Raw genomic sequence first — 23,552 nt, 5'->3', positions numbered from 1 at the left:
GAGACTCACCAGCAGCAAGAGCGACCTCATTGATGTATACAGAGAAGAGAGTCGGTCCAAGAATTGAACCCTGTGGCACCCCCATAGAGACTGCCAGAGGTCCGGACAGCAGACCCTCTGATTTGACACACTGAACTCTATCAGAGAAGTAGTTGGTGAACCAGGCGAGGCAATCATTTGAGAAACCAAGGCTGTCGAGTCTGCCGATGAGGATGTGGTGATTGACAGAGTCGAAAGCCTTGGCCAGATCAATGAATAAGGCTGCACAGTAATGTTTATCGATGGCGGTTAAGATATCATTTAGGACCTTGAGCGTGCCTGAGGTGCACCCATGACCAGCTCTGAAACCAGATTGCATAGCAGAGAAGGTATGGTGAGATTCGAAATGGTCGGTAATCAGTTTGTTGACTTGGCTTTCGAAGACCTTAGAAAGGCACGGTAGGATTGATATAGGTCTGTAGCAGTTTGGGTCAAGAGTGTGTCCCCCTTTGAAGAGGGGGATGACCGCAGCTGCTTTCCAATCTTTGGGAATCTCAGACGACACGAAAGAGAGGTTGAACAGGCTAGTAATAGGGGTGGCAATAATTTTGGCAGATAATTTTAGAAAGAAAGGGTCCAGATTGTCTAGCCTGGCTGATTTGTAGGGGTCCAGATTTTGCAGCTCTTTCAGAACATCAGCTGAATGGATTTGGGAAGGAGAAATGGGGAAGGCTTGGGCGAGTTGCTGTTGGGGGTGCAGTGCTGTTGACCGGGGTAGGGGTAGCCAGGTGGAAAGCATGGCCAGCCGTAGAAAAATGCTTATTGAAATTCTCAATTATGGTAGATTTATCAGTGGTGACAGTGTTTCCTATCTTCAGTGCAGTGGGCAGCTGGGAGGAGGTGTTCTTATTCTCCATGGACTTTACAGTGTCCCAGAACTTTTTGAGTTAGTGTTGCAGGAAGCAAATTTCTGCTTGAAAAAGCTAGCCTTGGCTTTTCTAACTGCCTGTGTATAATGGTTTCTAGCTTCCCTGAACAGCTGCATATCACGGGGCTGTTCGATGCTAATGCAGAACGCCATAGGATGTTTTTGTGTTGGTTAAGGGCAGTCTGGTCTGGGGAGAACCAAGGGCTATATCTGTTCCTGGTTCTAAATTTCTTGAATGGGGCATGTTTATTTAAGATGGTTAGGAAGGCATTTTAAAAAATATCCAGGCATCCTCTACTGACTGGATGAGATCAATATCCTTCCAGGATACCCCGGCCAGGTCGATTAGAAAGGCCTGCTCGCAGAGTGTTTCAGGGAGCGTTTTACAGTGATGAGTGAAGGTCTGACCCATTACAGATGCAGGCAATGAGGCAGTGATCGCTGAGATCTTGGTTGAAGACAGCAGAGGTGTACTTAGAGGGGAAGTTGGTTAGGATGATATCTATGAGGGTGCCCGTGTTTAAGGCTTTGGGGAGGTACCTGGTAGGTTCATTGATCATTTGTGTGAGATTGAGGGCATCAAGTTTAGATTGTAGGATGGCTGGGGTGTTAAGCATGTTCCAGTTTAGGTCACCTAGCAGCACGAACTCTGAAGATAGATGGGGGGCAATCAGTTCACATATGGTGTCCAGAGCACAGCTGGGGGCAGAGGGTGGTCTATAGCAGGTGGCAACGGTGAGAGACTTGTTTTTAGAGAGGTGGATTTTTAAAAGTAGAAGTTCAAATTGTTTGGGTACAGACCTGGATAGTAGGACAGAACTCTGCAGGCTATCTTTGCAGTAGATTGCAACATCGCCCCCTTTGGCAGTTCTATCTTGTCTGAAAATGTTGTAGTTTGGAATTAAAATTTCTGAATTTTTGGTGGTCTTCCTAAGCCAGGATTCAGACACAGCTAGAACATCCGGGTTGGCAGAGTGTGCTAAAGCAGTGAATAGAACAAACTTAGGGAGGAGGCTTCTAATGTTAACATGCATGAAACCAAGGCTATTACGGTTACAGAAGTTGTCAAAAGAGAGCGCCTGGGGAATAGGAGTGGAGCTAGGCACTGCAGGGCCTGGATTCACCTCTACATCGCCAGAGGAACATAGGAGGATTAGAATAAGGGTACGGCCAAAAGCTATGAGAATTGGTCGTCTAGAACGTCTGGAACATAGAGTAAAAGGAGGTTTCTGGGGGCGGTAAAAAAGCATCAAGGTATAATGTACAGACAAAGGTATGGTAGTATGTGAATACAGTGGAGGTAAACTTAGGTATTGAGTGATGAAGAGAGAGATATTGTCTCTAGAAACATCATTGAAACCAGGAGATGTCATTGCATGTGTGGGTGGTGGAACTAATAGGTTGGATAAGGTATAGTGAGCAGGACTAGAGGCTCTACCGTGAAATAAGCCAATAAACACTAACCAGAACAGCAATGGACAAGACATATTGACATTAAGGAGAGGCATGCTTAGTCGAGTGATCAAAAGGGTCCAGTGAGTGGAGAGGTTGGTTGGGGGTCACGGCGATTTAGACAGCTAGCCAGGCCATCGGTAGCAAGCTAGCATAGGATGGAGGTCTGTTGTTAGCCACCTCTTGCGTTCCGTCAGTAGATTAGTGGGGTTCCGTGTGGTAGAGGGGATTAATCCAAATCACACAACAACAACAAAAATAAAAACAATAGATATAGTTATAGAGGCCCAAGAAGAAAACATAATAATAATAAAAATAAATAAATTGTCCGATTGTCTATTCAGATAGCAGCCGGTAAGACAGCTAACGGTTAACAGGCCGCAGATGGGCGTTCAGGTAACGTCGCGACGGAGGAGCCAGCCGGATCTCCTTCGGGTAGATAACGTCGGCAGTCCAGTTGTGAAGGCCCGGTGGGGCTCCGCGTAGGCAGTAAAACGGGTCCGGATAGGTGACTGCAGCCCAGGAGTGATTGATGGAACTCAGGAGTGATTGACGGAGCTGGCTAGCTCCGGAATAATTGATGTTTGCTCCGGAATCGACGAAGGCCGATAGTCACACGGATAGCAGCTAGCTAGCTGTGAGATCCGGGTATGAATGTCCAGAGAGCAGTCGAAATCCAGGGACATGGAGAGAAAAATTGGTCCGGTATGTTCTGTTCCGAGCCGCGCTGCGCCGTACAGAACTGCCGATAGATTTTCGAGCTAAAGGATAGCTGATGACCACAAATCGTGGTTAGCTGAATACTAACGATTTGCCAGTAAAGAAGCTAACTAGCTTCTGAACTAGCTTCTAATTAGCTTCTGGATTAGCTTCTGGCTAGTTTCAGGCTAGCTTCTTGGAGTTTCTGGCTAGCTTCTTGGAGGATTACAGATTTGAGGTAAATAATACTTTTTTATAAATATAAATTGGTGAGGCGGGTTGCAGGAGAGTGTTTTGAAGATAAGTTGATGGAAAATAAAAATAAAATGTATATAAAAAAGTTGAACCTTCCAGAAGGACAATCATCTCTGCAGCATTTCACCAATCAGGCCTTTATGGTAGAGTGGTCATGCGGAAGCCACTCCTCAGTAAAAGACACATGGCAGCCAGCTTGGTGTTTGCCAAAAGGCACCTAAAGGACTCTCATATCATGAGAAATACAATTATCTGGTCTGATGAAACCAAGAATGAACTCTTTGGCCTGAATGCCAAGCGTCACGTCTGGATGAAACCTGGCTATGGTGAAGCTTGGTGGTGGCAGCATAATGCTGTGGGGGTGTTTTTCAGCGGCAGGGACAGGGAGACTGGTCAGGATCGAGGGAAAGATAAACGGAGAAAAGTACAGAGAAATCCTTGATGAAAACCTGCTCCAGAGCGCTCAGGACCTCTGGGGCAAAGGTTCACCTTCCAACAGGACAACGACCCTAGCACACAGCCAAGACAATGCATGAGAGGCTTCGGGACAAGTCTCTTAATGTCCTTGAGTGGCCCAGCCAGAGCCTGGACTTGAACCGGATCAAACGTCTCTGGAGAGACCTGAAAATAGCTATGCAGCGATGGTCCCCATCCAACCTGACAGAGCTTGAGAGGATCTGTAGAGAAGAGTGGGGGTAACTACCCAAATACAAGTGTGCCAAGCTTGTGGCATAATGGCCAAGAAGACTCAAGGCTGTAATCACTGCCAAAGGTGCTTCAACAAAGTACTGATTAAAGGGTCTGAATACTTATGTAAATGTAATATTTCTGTTTTTTTCTTGTCATTATGAGGTATTGTGTGTAGACTGATGAGGTAAAAAAAAACAATTTCATGAATTTTAGAATAAGGCTTTAACGTAACATAATGTGTAAAAAGTCAAGGGTTCTGAATACGTTCCCGAATGCACTGCTCTTTCCATGAATGACTGACCAGGTGAATCCAGGTGAAAGCTATGATCCCTTATTGATCTCACCTGTTAAATCCACTTCAATCAGTGTAGATGAAGGGGAGGAGACAGGTTAAAGAAGCATTTTTAATCCTTGAGACAATGGAGACATGGATTGTGTATGTGAGCCATTCAGAGGGTGAATGGACAAGACAAAATATTGAAGTGTCTTTGAACGGGGTATGGTAGTAGGTGCAAGGCGCACTGGATTGAGTCTGTCAAGAACCGCAATGCTGCTGGGTTTTTCATGTTCCACAGCTTCCTGTGTGTGTCAAGAATGGTCCACCACATAAAGGACATCCAGCCATCTTAACACAACTGTGGGAAGCATTGGAGTCAACATGGGCCAGCATCCCTGTGGAATGCTTTCGACACCTTGTAGAGTCCATGCACCGACAAATTGAGGCTGTTCAAAAGGGTGGTGGGGTGCAACTCAATATTAGGAAGGTGTTGCTAATGTTTTGTACACTCAGTGTATGTTCCTTGGTAAAAAGTACACTACATGACCAAAAGTATGTCGACACCTGCTCGTGGAACATCTCATTCCAAAATCATGGACATTAATATGGAGTTGGTCCCCCTTTGCTGTTATAACAGCCTCCACTCTTCTGGGAAGGCTTTCCACTAGATGTTGGAACATTGCTGCTAAAACAGCCTCCACTCTTCTGGCTTTCCACTAGATGTTGGAACATTGCTGCTATAACAGCCTCCACTCTCCCGGGAAGGCTTTCCACTAGATGTTAGAACACAGACTTCCTTCCATTCAGCCACAACAGTATTAGTGAGGTCGGGCACTGATGTTGGGCGATTAGGCCTGGCTCACAGTTGACGTTCCAATTCATCCCAAAGGTGTTTAATAGGGTTGAGGTCAGGGCTCTGTGCAGGTCAGTCAAGTTCTTCCACACCGATCTCGACAAAACATTTCTGTATGGACCTCGATTTGGGCATGGGGTCGTTGTCATGTTTAAACAGGAAAGGGCCTTCCCCAAACTGTTGCCACAATGTTGGAAGGGTACTAGTAAGTGTGAAGGATACTAGTTAGTGTGCATGATAATATTGCACCATGGTTGAATGGTACTAGTTAGTGTGAAGGATACTAGTTAGTGGGCATGATAATATTGCACCATGGTTGAAGGGTACCAGTTAGTGTGAAGGATACTAGTTAGTGTCACTAACATTACTACTGAGTGGATAGACACAGTCACTAACATTACTACTGAGTTGATAGACACAGTAACTAACATTACTACTGAGTGGATAGACCAGTCACTAACATTACTACTGAGTTAATAGACACAGTCACTAACATTACTACTGAGTTATAGACACAGTCACTCACATTACTACAGAGTTAATAGACACAGTCACTAACATTACTACTGAGATAAGACACAGTCACTAACATTACTACGGAGTAAATTGACACAGTCACTAACATTACTAATGCGTTAATAGACACAGTCACTAACATTACTACTGAGTTAATAGACACAGTCACTAACATTACTACTGAGTTAATAGACACAGTCACTAACATTACTACTGAGTTAATAGACACAGTCACCAACATTACTACTGCGTTAACAGACACAGTCACTAACATTACTACTGAGTTAATAGACACAGTAACTAACATTACTACTGAGTTAAGACACAGTCACTAACATTACTACTGAGTTAATAGACACAGTCACAAACATTACTACTGAGATAATAGACAGTCACAAACATTACTACTGAGTTAATAGGCACAGTCACTAACATTACTACTGAGTTAATTGACACAGTCACTAACATTACTACTGAGTTAATAGACACAGTCACTAACATTACTACTGAGTTAATAGACACAGTCACTAACATTACTACTGAGTGGATAGACATAGTCACTAACATTACTACTGAGTTAATAGACACAGTCACTAACATTACTACTGAGTTAATAGACACAGTCACCAACATTACTACTGAGTGGATGGACACAGTCACTAACATTACTGAGTTAATAGACACAGTCACTAACATTACTACTGAGTTAATAGACACAGTCACTAACATTACTACTGAGTGGATAGACACAGTCACTAACATTACTACTGAGTGGATAGACACAGTCACTAACATTACTACTGAGTGGATAGACACAGTCACTAACATTACTACTGAGTTAATAGACACAGTCACTAACATTAATACTGAGTGGATAGACACAATCACTAACATTACTACTGAGTTAATAGACACAGTCACTAACATTACTACAAAGTTAATAGACACATTCACTAACAATACTACAAAGTTAGACACAGTCACTAACATTACTACTGAGTTCATACACACAGTCACTAACATTACTACTGAGTTAATAGAGACAGTCACCAAAATTACTACTGAGTGGATAGACACAGTCATTAACATTACTACAGAGTTAATAGACACAGTCACTAACATTACTACTGAGTTAATAGACACAGTCACTAAAATTACTACTGAGTGGATAGACACAGTCATTAACATTACTAATGAGTTAATAGACACAGTCACAAACATTACTACTGAGTTAATAGACACAGTCATGAACATTACTACAAAGTTATACACAGTCACTAAAATTACTACTGAGTTAATTGACACAGTCACTAACATTACTATTGAGTTAATAGACACAGTCACTAACATTACTACTGAGTTAATAGACACAGTTACTAACATTACTACAAAGTTGATAGACACAGTCACTAACATTACTACAGAGTTAATAGACACAATCACTAACATTACTACAGAGTTAATATACACAGTCACTATCATTACTACAAAGTTAGACACAGTCACTAAAATTACTACTGAGTGGATAGACACAGTCATTAACATTACTATTGAGTTAATAGACACAGTCACTAACATTACTATTGAGTTAATAGACACAGTCACTAACATTATTACAGAGTTAATAGACACAGTCACTAATATTACTAGAGTTAATAGACACAGTCACTAACATTACTACTGAGTGGATAGACACAGTCATTAACATTACTACTGAGTTAATAGACACAGTCACTAACATTACTACTGAGTGGATAGACACAGTCATTAACATTACTACTGAGTTAATAGACACAGTCACCAACATTACTACTGAGTGGATGGACACAGTCACTAACAGTACTACTGAGTGGATAGACACAGTCACCAACATTACTACTGAGTTAATAGACACAGTCAATAACATTACAACTGAGTTAATAGACACAGTCACTAACATTACTACAGAGTTAATAGACACAGTCACCAACATTACTACAGAGTTAATAGACACAGTCACTAGCATTACTACTGAGTTACAATTGCGACCTGGCCAAGATAAAGCAAAGCAGTTCGACACATACAACGACACAGAGTTACACATGGAGTAAAACAAACATACAGTCAATAATACAGTATAAACAAGTCTATATACGATGTGAACATTACTACTGAGTGGATAGACACAGTCACTAACATTACTACTGAGTGGATAGACACAGTCACTAACATTACTACTGAGGGGATAGACACAGTCACTAACATTACTACTGAGTTAATAGACACAGTCACTAACATTACTACTGAGTTAATAGACACAGTCAATAACATTACTACTGAGTTAATAGACACAGTCACCAACATTACTACTGAAACATGGATGGACACAGTCACTAACAGTACTACTGAAAACCGTTATAGACACAGTCACTAACATTACTACTGAGTTAATAGACACAGTCACTAACATTACTACTGAGTTAATAGACACAGTCACCAACATTACTACTGAGTGGATAGACACAGTCACTAACATTACTACTGAGTTAATAGACACAGTCACTAACATTACTACTGAGTGGATAGACACAGTCACTAACATTACTACTGAGTTAATAGACACAGTCACTAACATTACTACTGAGTTAATAGACACAGTCACCAACATTACTACTGAGTTAATAGACACAGTCACCAACATTACTATTGAGTGGATAGACACAGTCACCAACATTACTACTGAGTTAATAGACACAGTCACTAACATTACTACTGAGTGGATAGACACAGTCACTAACATTACTACTGAGTTAATAGACACAGTCACTAACATTACCACTGAGGGGATAGACACAGTCACCAACATTACTACTGAGTTAATAGACACAGTCACTAACTTTACTACTGAGTGGATAGACACAGTCACCAACATTACTACTGAGTGGATAGACACAGTCACTAACATTACTACTGAGTTAATAGACACAGTCACTAACATTACTACTGAGTTAATAGACACAGTCACTAACATTACTACTGAGTGGATAGACACAGTCACTAACATTACTACTGAGTGGATAGACACAGTCACTAACATTACTACTGAGTTAATAGACACAGTCACCAACATTACTACTGAGTTAATAGACACAGTCACTAACATTACTACTGAGTTAATAGACACAGTCACCAACATTACTACTGAGTTAATAGGCACAGTCACTAACATTACTACTGAGTGTATAGACAGTCATTAACATTACTACTGAGTTAAGACACAGTCACTAACATTACTACTGAGTTAATAGACACAGTCACTAACATTTCTACTGAGTTAATAGACACAGTCACTAGCATTACTACTGAGTGGATAGACACAGTCACTAACATTACTACAGAGTTAGACACAGTCACTAACATTACTACTGAGTGGATAGACACAGTCACTAACATTTCTACTGAGTTAAGACACAGTCACTAACATTACTACTGAGTTAATAGACACAGTCACTAACATTTCTACTGAGTTAATAGACACAGTCACTAGCATTACTACTGAGTGGATAGACACAGTCACTAACATTACTACAGAGTTAGACACAGTCACTAACATTACTACTGAGTGGATAGACACAGTCACCAACATTACTACTGAGTTAATAGACACAGTCACTAACATTACTACTGAGTGTATAGACACAGTCACTAACATTTTTATTTATTTTTTTATTTCACCTTTATTTAACCAGACTAACATTACTTGAGAAGACAATTTTCATTTACAATTGACCTTAAGATAAAGCAAAGCAGTCACTAACATTACACATGGAGTTAAAACAAAACATTTCTAAGTCAATAATACAGTCATAAACTACTGAGTGTATAGACACAGTCATTAACATTACTACTGAGTGGATAGACACAGTCACTAACATTACTACTGAGTTAATAGACACAGTCACTAACATTACTACTGAGTGGATAGACACAGTCACTAACATTACTACTGAGTTAATAGACACAGTCACTAACTTTACTACTGAGTGGATAGACACAGTCACCTACATTACTACTGAGTGGATAGACACAGTCACTAACATTACTACTGAGTTAATAGACACAGTCAATAACATTACTACTGAGTTAATAGACACAGTCACTAACTTTACTACTGAGTTAATAGACACAGTCACTAACATTACTACTGAGTTAATAGACACAGTCACTAACATTACTACTGAGTTAATAGACACAGTCACTAACTTTACTACTGAGGGGATAGACACAGTCACTAACATTACTACTGAGTTAATAGACACAGTCACCAACATTACTACTGAGTTAATAGACACAGTCACTAACATTACTACTGAGTTAATAGACACAGTCACTAACTTTACTACTGAGTGTATAGACACAGTCACTAACATTACTACTGAGTTAATAGACACAGTCACTAACATTACTACTGAGTTAATAGACACAGTCACTAACTTTACTACTGAGTGTATAGACACAGTCACTAACATTACTACTGAGTGGATAGAAAGACAGGCACAGTGTACACCCTCTCAATAAAATGTTGAACTATACTTTCTGTTGTTTTCTCCATGTTTCTCCATTTCGCAGTGCTCTCTTCCTACCTCCATTGCCACCTATGGAACATCTACAGGCATAACAGGCTGAATTCCCCAAAACAATAGCTCAATTTGACATCCACAAATCCTACTTCTGTTAACTCTTGTTCCTGTGATATATTATAATGAACATTAATGTAAATTAAAATGGCATGAATATATATTGTAAGGTTTGAAACAAGTCTGGATCTCAAATCAAATCAAATTTTATTTGTCACATACACATGGTTAGCAGATGTTAATGCGAGTGTAGCGAAATGCTTGTGCTTCTAGTTCCGACAATGCAGTAATAACCAACAAGTAATCTAACTAACAATTCCAAAACTACTGTCTTATACACAGTGTAAGGGGATAAAGAATATGTACATAAAGATATATGAGTGAGTGATGGTACAGAGCAGCATAGGCAAGATACAGTAGATAGTATCGAGTACAGTATATACATATGAGATGAGTATGTAAACAAAGTGGCATAGTTAAAGTGGCTAGTGATACATGTATTACATAAGGATGCAGTCGATGATATAGAGTACAGTATATACGTATGCATATGAGATGAATAATGTAGGGTAAGTAACATTATATAAGGTAGCATTGTTTAAAGTGGCTAGTGATATATTTACATCATTTCCCATTAATTCCCATTATTAAAGTGGCTGGAGTTGAGTCAGTGTCAGTGTCAGTGTGTTGGCAGCAGCCACTCAATGTTAGTGGTGGCTGTTTAACAGTCTGATGGCCTTGAGATAGAAGCTGTTTTTCAGTCTCTCGGTCCCAGCTTTGATGCAGCTCTGTACTGACCTTGCCTTCTGGATGATAGCGGGGTGAACAGGCAGTGGCTCGGGTGGTTGATGTCCTTGATGATCTTTATGGCCTTCCTGTAACATTGGGTGGTGTAGTTGTCCCGGAGGGCAGGTAGTTTGCCCCGGTGATGCGTTGTGCAGACCTCACTACCCTCTGGGGAGCCTTACGGTTGTGGGCGGAGCAGTTGCCGTACCAGGCGGTGATACAGCCCGCCAGGATGCTCTCGATTGTGCATCTGTAGAAGTTTGTGAGTGCTTTTGATGACAAGCCGAATTTCTTCAGCCTCCTGAGGTTGAAGAGACGCTGCTGCCCCTTCTTCACGATGCTGTCTGTGTGAGTGGACCAATTCAGTTTGTCTGTGATGTGTATGCCGAGGAACTTAAAACTTGCTACCCTCTCCACTACTGTTCCATCGATGTGGATAGGGGGGTGTTCCCTCTGCTGTTTCCTGAAGTCCACAATCATCTCCTTAGTTTTGTTGACGTTGAGTGTGAGGTTATTTTCCTGACACCACACTCCGAGGGCCCTCACCTCCTCCCTGTAGGCCGTCTCGTCGTTGTTGGTAATCAAGCCTACCACTGTTGTGTCGTCCGCAAACTTGATGATTGAGTTGGAGGCGTGCGTGGCCACGCAGTCATGGGTGAACAGGGAGTACAGGAGAGGGCTCAGAACGCACCCTTGTGGGGCCCCAGTGTTGAGGATCAGCGGGGTGGAGATGTTGTTGCCTACCCTCACCACCGGGGGCGGCCCGTCAGGAAGTCCAGTACCCAGTTGCGCAGGGCGGGGTCGAGACCCAGGGTCTCGAGCTTGATGACGAGCTTGGAGGGTACTATGGTGTTGAATGCCGAGCTGTAGTCGATGAACAGCATTGTCACATAGGTATTCCTCTTGTCCAGATGGGTTAGGGCAGTGTGCAGTGTGGTTGAGATTGCATCGTCTGTGGACCTATTTGGGCGGTAAGCAAATTGGAGTGGGTCTAGGGTGTCAGGTAGGGTGGAGGTGATATGGTCCTTGACTAGTCTCTCAAAGCACTTCATGATGACGGATGTGAGTGCTACGGGGCGGTAGTCGTTTAGCTCAGTTACCATAGCTTTCTTGGGAACAGGAACAATGGTGGCCCTCTTGAAGCATGTGGGAACAGCAGACTGGTATAGGGATTGATTGAATATGTCCGTAAACACACCGGCCAGCTGGTCTGCGCATGCTCTGAGGGCGCGGCTGTGGATGCCGTCTGGGCCTGCAGCCTTGCGAGGGTTAACACGTTTAAATGTAACATATTTAGACGCATTTATAGAAGCATGCGTCAAAGAACACAAACAGAACAAAAGCATCAGTCCTGGAACATGAATCATGCTATACTCAGGCTGAAACATCGTTTATGACAATGATAGTGCTTTACTCAATGACTTTCATGAACTTCAAACAGAAAGCTTATCACCTCTCTACTGCTATCTGACTGACAGCTTATCAGCTATCTATTTCTTCCTAACTCAATGGATAAACAATGGCACTGTTCACAGGGAGAAAGGGCAGTTTAATAGTCAGTTCAGTGTGTACAATAAAAAAAATATTTAGAACCCAATACTAACTGCTCTACCTAAAATAACTAGAATTCTAGAACAACGACAGAACAGAAGAATGAGAATGAACCAATTAATTTTCATTTGTAGAAATAGCAGATGACATTGACTTTAAATACATCCAGTTGAAATGTTGGAGCATGATGGAGTTGATCTCATGAAAGATAGATGAGTAAACGGACAGATCAAATCTAGGTCGTTCACACTGAGCATCAGCTAACCTAATTTACTGGTCAATACCACAACATTAGGACAATATTAGATCAGTATTATACTGGCCAACACCACAACATTAGGACAACTTTACATCAATATTATACTGGTCAATACCTCAACATTAGGACAACATTACATCAATATTATACTGCTCAATACCACAACATTAGGACAATATTAGATCAGTATTATACTGGCCAATACCACAACATTAAGACAACATTACATCAATATTATACTGGTCAATACCACAACATTAGGACAACATTACATCAATATTATATTGCTCAATACCACAACATTAGGACAACATTAGATCAGTATTATACTGGTCAATACAACATTAGACAGCATGGTATTCATTCACTGATGTGGATTGATATTCTATTGGTTGTGATATAGTACATTTCTTTTTTCAGATTATCACAGGAAAACAACTATTTTGGAGGTAAATGCCATACAATATAATGTAGAGGACAGTTCCATACAATATAATGTAGAGGACAGTTCCATGCAATATAATGTAGAGGATAACTCCACACAATATAATGTAGAAGACAGTTCCATACAATATAATGTAGAGGACAGTTCCATACAATATAATGTAGAGGACAGTTCCATACAATATAATGTAGAGGACAGTTCCATACAATATAATGTAGAGGACAGTTCCATACAATATAATGTAGAGGACAGTTCCATACAATATAATGTAGAGGATAACTCCATACAATATAATGCAGAGGACAGTTCCATACAATATAATGTAGAGGACAACTCCATACAATATAATGTAGATGACAGTTCCATACAATATAATGTAGAGGACAACTCCACACAATATAATGTAGAGGACAGTTCCATACAATACAATGTAGAGGACAGTTCCATACAATGTATTGTAGAGGACAGTACCATACAATATAATGTAGAATATAGTTTCAAACAATATTACAGGCTACCTTGGAAATGATCTACGCCTGTGTACAATAACAGTGATGTTAGCCATTGGGGCTGTTAGCTCAATAATAAATGGCTGTTATTGATGTTAAACTTTTCTCTCCATTTCTTATGCCTTAAACAAGAATTGCAGAGATCGAGGAGGGTACTAAAGCCTATTAACTGGTTGGCAAAAACAATCACTGCAATAAATATTTGCATTGAAAGAAGTCACACAGTTTGTTAATCATGTAAAGACTAATGCCCAACCATTCACAAATGTTGTCCTACTTTACGCATGAAAATGACATTTATTCTACAAAATGCTATTTACTTTGAAATAGTTACAAGACAAACATGTTCACTTTGTTAAGAAATATCTATAACATTTATAGCATTTAAGTCACTTACTTCTTTTTGCCACCGTTCATTTTCATAAGAGTTCAGTATTGATGGGTGTCAGTTGTAAAATGTCCTAGACAAATCGAGGTCGGCACCGGGAGTGCTGATGTGTGATCTGTCGGGACAAAATGACAAGGTCTTTTCTGCTGTTTCTCATCCACTGTTCCCTCCAGACAGAACCCCTTTGACAACATCCTATTTGATTATCAACACACAATTAACTGACAAAGTTCACCCAAACACACCTCACTCAAAATAAAGTACAGTAGCAAACGGACAGAGTTGGAAGCGAACCCGGGTCTTTCGAATGAAAGTTACATGGCCATGCTACGCGTTGCGCCTATAGGGCTAACCCAACTGGTGTGAATTGTAATATAGCTCATATAGTAAGTATCACTACAATACATATTCCATCATGCTGCACGTGGCAGCCCGAGTCGGGCAACAGTCGGTATAGGATTTACATACCTTGACTTTTGAAGGACTATCCTTAGCCTTCGGCAGCATGCGACAACTAGGTAGATGACTTTGTGACACTGAAGTAATTTAGATCGCTGCCTCCTTTCCATTTCATATCTAACTATCTCTCTGACAACGTCACGCCTTCAATGGAGGTCAAAGTGTTGAGGTTTCGCCAGATGAAGAGAAATGTTTACCTTAGACCCAAAGTTTGCGTCTTCATTGAGATCCAGTCAACTGTATATTGAATATGAACATGTAGCTAATGTCTTGCTGGCAATGACGGCAGTTTATTTATGAAGGGCATTTTCAGTGATGTAAAGTATGTTCATTTGTTTATAAAGATACATTGTAAAAAAAATAGATATTATTAGGTGTGCAGGGACATCTTCTGGACTGCCAGACTATTACAAGACCTTCCTCACAATGCAATATAGCTCCTCACATTGACGATTTGTGTGTGGTCAGCCGGCAGAACCGCACCTTGTGACAATTGTTTGGTTTAGTTTGTTAGTAAAAAATTTAAAAAAGAGACTGATCAACACTTTAATACATATCTAACATAAAGCATAGGCATATTAATTTGCAATGTTTGTGTATTTGTTTTATAAATATGTGCATAATTCGTTGTTTCTGTTACATACAATATAATATAGAGGACAATTCCATACAATATAATGTAGAGGACAGTTCCATACAATACAATGTAGAGGACAGCTCCATACAATATAATGTAGATGACAGTTCCATACACTATAATGTAGAGGACAGTTCCAAACAATATAATGTAGAGGGCAGTTCCATACAATATAATGTAGAGGACAGCTCCATACAATATAATGTAGAGGCAGTTCCATACAATATAATGTAGATGACAGTTCCATACACTATAATGTAGAGGACAGTTCCAAACAATATAATGTAGAGGGCAGTTCCATACAATATAATGTAGAGGACAGCTCCATACAATATAATGTAGATGACAGTTCCATACACTATAATGTAGAGGACAGTTCCAAACAATATAATGTAGAGGGCAGTTCCATACAATATAATGTAGAGGACAGCTCCATACAATATAATGTAGATGACAGTTCCATACACTATAATGTAGAGGACAGTTCCAAACAATATAATGTAGAGGGCAGCTCCATACAATATAATGTAGAGGACAGCTCCATACAATATAATGTAGAGGACAGTTCCATACAATATAATGTAGAGGACAACTCTATACCATATAATGTAGAGGACAGTTCCATACAATACAATGTAGAGGACAGTTCCATACCATACAATGTAGAGGACAGTTCCAAACAATATAATGTAGAGGACAGTTCCATACAATATAATGTAGAGGACAACTCCATACAATATAATGTAGAGGACAACTCCATACAATATAATATAGAGGACAATTCCATACAATATAATGTAGAGGACAACTCTGTAACATACAATGTAGAGGACAGTTCCATACAATATAATGTAGAGGACAGTTCCATACAATACAATGTAGAGGACAGTTCCATACAATACAATGTAGAGGACAGTTCCATACAATATAATGTAGAGGACAACTCTATAACATACAATGTAGAGGACAGTTCCATACAATATAATGTAGAGGACAGTTCCATACAATACAATGTAGAGGAAGGTTCCAAACAATATAATGTAGAGGACAGTTCCATACAATATAATGTAGAGGGCAGTTCCAAACAAAATAATATAGAGGACAGTTCCATGCAATATAATGTAGAGGACAGTTCCAAACAATATAATGTAGAGGACAGTTCCATACAATAAAATGTAGAGGACAGTTCCATGCAATATAATGTAGAGGACAGTTCCATACAATACAATGTAGAGGACAGTTCCATACAATACAATGTATAGGCCAGTTCCATACAATATAGAGGGCAGTTCCATACAATATAATGTAGAGGACAGTTCCATACAATATAATGTAGAGGACAGTTCCATACAATACAATGTAGAGGACAGTTCCATACAATATAATGTAGAGGACAGTTCCAAACAAAATAATATAGAGGACAGTTCCATGCAATATAATGTAGAGGACAGTTCCAAACAATATAATGTAGAGGACAGTTCCATACAATATAATGTAGAGGACAGTTCCATACAATACAATGTAGAGCACAGTTCCATACAATACAATGTAGAGGACAGTTCCATACAATATAATGTTGAGGACAGTTCCATGCAATATAATGTAGAGGACAGTTCCATACAATATAATGTAGAGGACAACTCCATACAATATAATGTAGAGGACAATTCCATACAATATAATGTAGAGGACAACTCTGTAACATACAATGTAGAGGACAGTTCCATACAATATAATGTAGAGGACAGTTCCATACAATACAATGTAGAGGACAACTCCATACAATATAATGTAGAGGACAACTCCATACAATATAATGTAGAGGACAGTTCCATACAATACAATGTAGAGGACAGTTCCATACAATAAAATGTAGAGGACAGTTCAATACAATATAATGTAGAGGACAGTTCCATACAATATAATGTAGAGGACAGTTCCATACAATACAATGTATAGGCCAGTTCCATACAATATAGAGGGCAGTTCCATACAATATAATGTAGATGACAGTTCCATACACTATAATGTAGAGGACAGTTCCAAACAATATAATGTAGAGGGCAGTTCCATACAATATAATGTAGAGGACAGTTCCATACAATACAATGTAGAGGACAGTTCCATACAATACAATGTAGAGGACAGTTCCATACAATACAATGTAGAGGACAGTTCCATACAATATAATGTAGAGGACAGTTCCATACAATACAATGTAGAGGACAGTTCCATACAATACAATGTAGAGGACAGTTCCATACAATATAATGTAGAGGACAGTTCCATACAATACAATGTAGAGGACAGTTCCATACAATACAATGTAGAGGACAGTTCCATACAATATAATGTAGAGGACAACTCTATACCATACAATGTAGAGGACAGTTCCATACAATACAATGTAGAGGAAGGTTCCAAACAATATAATGTAGAGGACAGTTCCATACAATATAATGTAGAGGGCAGTTCCAAACAAAATAATATAGAGGACAGTTCCATGCAATATAATGTAGAGGACAGTTCCAAACAATATAATGTAGAGGACAGTTCCATACAATAAAATGTAGAGGACAGTTCCATGCAATATAATGTAGAGGACAGTTCCATACAATATAATGTAGAGGACAGTTCCATACAATATAATGTAGAGGACAGTTCCATACAATACAATGTAGAGGACAGTTCCATACAATACAATGTATAGGCCAGTTCCATACAATATAGAGGGCAGTTCCATACAATATAATGTAGAGGACAGTTCCATACAATATAATGTAGAGGACAGTTCCATACAATACAATGTAGAGGACAGTTCCAAACAATATAATGTAGAGGGCAGTTCCAAACAAAATAATATAGAGGACAGTTCCATGCAATATAATGTAGAGGACAGTTCCATACAATATAATGTAGAGGACAGTTCCATACAATACAATGTAGAGGACAGTTCCATACAATATAATGTTGAGGACAGTTCCATGCAATATAATGTAGAGGACAGTTCCAAACAATATAATGTAGAGGACAGTTCCATACAATATAATGTAGAGGACAACTCCATACAATATAATGTAGAGGACAACTCCATACAATATAATATAGAGGACAATTCCATACAATATAATGTAGAGGACAACTCTGTAACATACAATGTAGAGGACAGTTCCATACAATATAATGTAGAGGACAGTTCCATACAATACAATGTAGAGGACAACTCCATACAATATAATGTAGAGGACAACTCCATACAATATAATGTAGAGGACAGTTCCATACAATACAATGTAGAGGACAGTTCCATACAATAAAATGTAGAGGACAGTTCAATACAATATAATGTAGAGGACAGTTCCATACAATATAATGTAGAGGACAGTTCCATACAATACAATGTATAGGCCAGTTCCATACAATATAGAGGGCAGTTCCATACAATATAATGTAGAGGACAGTTCCATACAATACAATGTAGAGGACAGTTCCATACAATACAATGTAGAGGACAGTTCCATACAATATAATGTAGAGGACAGTTCCATACAATACAATGTATAGGCCAGTTCCATACAATACAATGTATAGGCCAGTTCCATACAATATAGAGGGCAGTTCCATACAATATAATGTAGAGGACAGTTCCATACAATACAATGTATAGGCCAGTTCCATACAATACAATGTATAGGCCAGTTCCATACAATATAGAGGGCAGTTCCATACAATATAATGTAGATGACAGTTCCATACACTATAATGTAGAGGACAGTTCCAAACAATATAATGTAGAGGGCAGTTCCATACAATATAATGTAGAGGACAGTTCCATACAATACAATGTAGAGGACAGTTCCATACAATATAATGTAGAGGACAGTTCCATACAATACAATGTAGAGGACAGTTCCATACAATATAATGTAGAGGACAGTTCCATACAATACAATGTAGAGGACAGTTCCAAACAATATAATGTAGAGGGCAGTTCCAAACAAAATAATATAGAGGACAGTTCCATGCAATATAATGTAGAGGACAGTTCCAAACAATATAATGTAGAGGACAGTTCCATACAATATAATGTAGAGGACAGTTCCATACAATACAATGTAGAGGACAGTTCCATACAATAAAATGTAGAGGACAGTTCATACAATATAATGTAGAGGACAGTTCCATACAATATAATGTAGAGGACAGTTCCATACAATACAATGTATAGGCCAGTTCCATACAATATAGAGGGCAGTTCCATACAATATAATGTAGATGACAGTTCCATACACTATAATGTAGAGGACAGTTCCAATATAATGTACAGTTCCATACAATATAATGTAGAGGACAGTTCCATACAATATAATGTAGAGGACAGTTCCATACAATACAATGTAGAGGACAGTTCCATACAATACAATGTAGAGGACAGTTCCATACAATATAATGTTGAGGACAGTTCCATACAATACAATGTAGAGGACAGTTCCATACAATACAATGTAGAGGACAGTTCCATACAATATAATGTAGAGGACAGTTCCATACAATATAATGTTGAGGACAGTTCCATGCAATATAATGTAGAGGACAGTTCCAAACAATATAATGTAGAGGACAGTTCCATACAAAATAATGTAGAGGACAACTCCATACAATATAATGTAGAGGACAACTTCCATACAATATAATGTAGAGGACAGTTCCATACAATATAATGTAGAGGACAACTCTATAACATACAATGTAGAGGACAGTTCCATACAATATAATGTAGAGGACAGTTCCATACAATACAATGTAGAGGACAGTTCCATACAATACAATGTAGAGGACAGTTCCATACAATACAATGTAGAGGACAGTTCCATACAATATAATGTAGAGGACAGTTCCATACAAGATAATGTAGAGGACAGTTCCAAACAATATAATGTAGAGGACAGTTCCATACAATATAATGTAGAGGACAGTTCCATACAATACAATGTAGAGGACAGTTCCATACAATAAAATGTAGAGGACAGTTCAATACAATATAATGTAGAGGACAGTTCCATACAATACAATGTATAGGCCAGTTCCATACAATATAGAGGGCAGTTCCATACAATATAATGTAGATGACAGTTCCATACACTATAATGTAGAGGACAGTTCCAAACAATATAATGTAGAGGGCAGTTCCATACAATATAATGTAGAGGACAGTTCCATACAATATAATGTAGAGGAGTTCCAAACAAAATAATATAGAGGACAGTTCCATACAATATAATGTAGAGGACAGTTCCATACAATATAATGTAGAGGACAGTTCCAAACAATATAATGTAGAGGACAGTTCCATACAATAAAATGTAGAGGACAGTTCCATACAATATAATGTAGAGGACAGTTCCATACAATATAATGTAGAGGACAGTTCCATACAATATAATGTAGAGGACAGTTCCATACAATACAATGTATAGGCCAGTTCCATACAATATAGAGGGCAGTTCCATACAATATAATGTAGAGGACAGTTCCATACAATATAATGTAGAGGACAGTTCCATACAATACAATGTAGAGGACAGTTCCATACAATACAATGTAGAGGACAGTTCCATACAATATAATGTAGAGGACAGTTCCATACAATACAATGTAGAGGACAGTTCCATACAATATAATGTAGAGGACAGTTCCATGCAATATAATGTAGAGGACAGTTCCAAACAATATAATGTAGAGGACAGTTCCATACAATATAATGTAGAGGACAACTCCATACAATATAATGTAGAGGACAACTCCATACAATATAATATAGAGGACAGTTCCATACAATATAATGTAGAGGACAATCTGTAACATACAATGTAGAGGACAGTTCCATACAATATAATGTAGAGGACAGTTCCATACAATACAATGTAGAGGACAACTCCATACAATATAATGTAGAGGACAACTCCATACAATATAAATGTAGAGGACAGTTCCATACAATACAATGTAGAGGACAGTTCCATACAATACAATGTAGAGGACAGTTCCATACAATATAATGTAGAGGACAGTTCCATACAATATAATGTAGAGGACAGTTCCATACAATACAATGTATAGGCCAGTTCCATACAATATAGAGGGCAGTTCCATACAATATAATGTAGATGACAGTTCCATACACTATAATGTAGAGGACAGTTCCAAACAATATAATGTAGAGGGCAGTTCCATACAATATAATGTAGAGGACAGTTCCATACAATACAATGTAGAGGACAGTTCCATACAATATAATGTAGAGGACAGTTCCATACAATACAATGTAGAGGACAGTTCCATACAATACAATGTAGAGGACAGTTCCATACAATATAATGTAGAGGACAGTTCCATACAATACAATGTAGAGGACAGTTCCATACAATACAATGTAGAGGACAGTTCCATACAATATAATGTAGAGGACAGTTCCATACAATACAATGTAGAGGACAGTTCCAAACAATATAATGTAGAGGGCAGTTCCAAACAATATAATGTAGAGGACAGTTCCATACAATATAATGTAGAGGACAGTTCCAAACAATATAATGTAGAGGGCAGTTCCAAACAAAATAATATAGAGGACAGTTCCATACAATATAATGTAGAGGACAGTTCCATACAATATAATGTAGAGGACAGTTCCATACAATACAATGTAGAGGACAGTTCCATACAATAAAATGTAGAGGACAGTTCCATACAATATAATGTAGAGGACAGTTCCATACAATATAATGTAGAGGACAGTTCCATACAATACAATGTAGAGGACAGTTCCATACAATACAATGTATAGGCCAGTTCCATACAATATAGAGGGCAGTTCCATACAATATAATGTAGAGGACAGTTCCATACAATATAATGTAGAGGACAGTTCCATACAATACAATGTAGAGGACAGTTCCATACAATACAATGTAGAGGACAGTTCCAAACAATATAATGTAGAGGGCAGTTCCAAACAAAATAATATAGAGGACAGTTCCATGCAATATAATGTAGAGGACAGTTCCAAACAATATAATGTAGATGACAGTTCCATACAATATAATGTAGAGGACAGTTCCATACAATATAATGTAGAGGACAGTTCCATACAATATAATGTAGAGGACAGTTCCAAACAATATAATGTAGAGGACAGTTCCATACAATATAATGTAGAGGACAACTTACAATATAATGTAGAGGACAACTCCATACAATATAATGTAGAGGACAATTCCATACAATATAATGTAGAGGACAACTCTGTAACATACAATGTAGAGGACAGTTCCATACAATATAATGTAGAGGACAGTTCCATACAATACAATGTAAGGACAACTCCATACAATATAATGTAGAGGACAACTCCATACAATATAATGTAGAGGACAGTTCCATACAATACAATGTAGAGGACAGTTCCATACAATAAAATGTAGAGGACAGTTCCATACAATATAATGTAGAGGACAGTTCCATACAATATAATGTAGAGGACAGTTCCATACAATACAATGTAGAGGACAGTTCCATACAATATAATGTATACAATATAATGTAGATGACAGTTCCATACACTATAATGTAGAGGACAGTTCCAAACAATATAATGTAGAGGGCAGTTCCATACAATATAATGTAGAGGACAGTTCCATACAATACAATGTAGAGGACAGTTCCATACAATATAATGTAGAGGACAGTTCCATACAATACAATGTAGAGGACAGTTCCATACAATATAATGTAGAGGACAGTTCCATACAATACAATGTAGAGGACAGTTCCATACAATACAATGTAGAGGACAGTTCCATACAATATAATGTAGAGGACAGTTCCATACAATACAATGTAGAGGACAGTTCCAAACAATATAATGTAGAGGGCAGTTCCAAACAAAATAATATAGAGGACAGTTCCATGCAATATAATGTAGAGGACAGTTCCAAACAATATAATGTAGAGGACAGTTCCATACAATATAATGTAGAGGACAGTTCCATACAATACAATGTAGAGGACAGTTCCATACAATATAATGTAGAGGACAGTTCCATACAATATAATGTAGAGGACAGTTCCATACAATATAATGTAGAGGACAGTTCCATACAATACAATGTATAGGCCAGTTCCATACAATATAGAGGGCAGTTCCATACAATATAATGTAGATGACAGTTCCATACACTATAATGTAGAGGACAG

General features: G+C 38.6%; 1 protein-coding gene across 1 annotated transcript in view; it reads right to left on the bottom strand.

The window, feature by feature from the left end:
• The window catches only part of slc4a4a (solute carrier family 4 member 4a), a 309,472-nt gene extending 294,547 nt beyond the window's left edge, over positions 1-14,925 (bottom strand). The window contains exons 1-2 of the mRNA XM_042320203.1: positions 14,672-14,925; positions 14,213-14,318 (exon numbers count right to left, since the gene is read on the bottom strand). Coding sequence (XP_042176137.1) covers positions 14,213-14,238 — 26 coding nt within the window. The 5' untranslated portion in view covers positions 14,239-14,318; positions 14,672-14,925. The remainder of the gene's footprint in view (positions 1-14,212; positions 14,319-14,671) is intronic.
• Between the last annotated feature and the right edge of the window lie 8,627 nt (positions 14,926-23,552).

Source organism: Oncorhynchus tshawytscha, linkage group LG04 (assembly GCF_018296145.1).
Source record: "Oncorhynchus tshawytscha isolate Ot180627B linkage group LG04, Otsh_v2.0, whole genome shotgun sequence".
Lineage (NCBI taxonomy): Eukaryota > Metazoa > Chordata > Actinopteri > Salmoniformes > Salmonidae > Oncorhynchus > Oncorhynchus tshawytscha.
The sequence above is the reverse complement of the archived record's forward strand: the minus strand, read 5'-3'. Positions and strand labels throughout refer to the sequence as shown.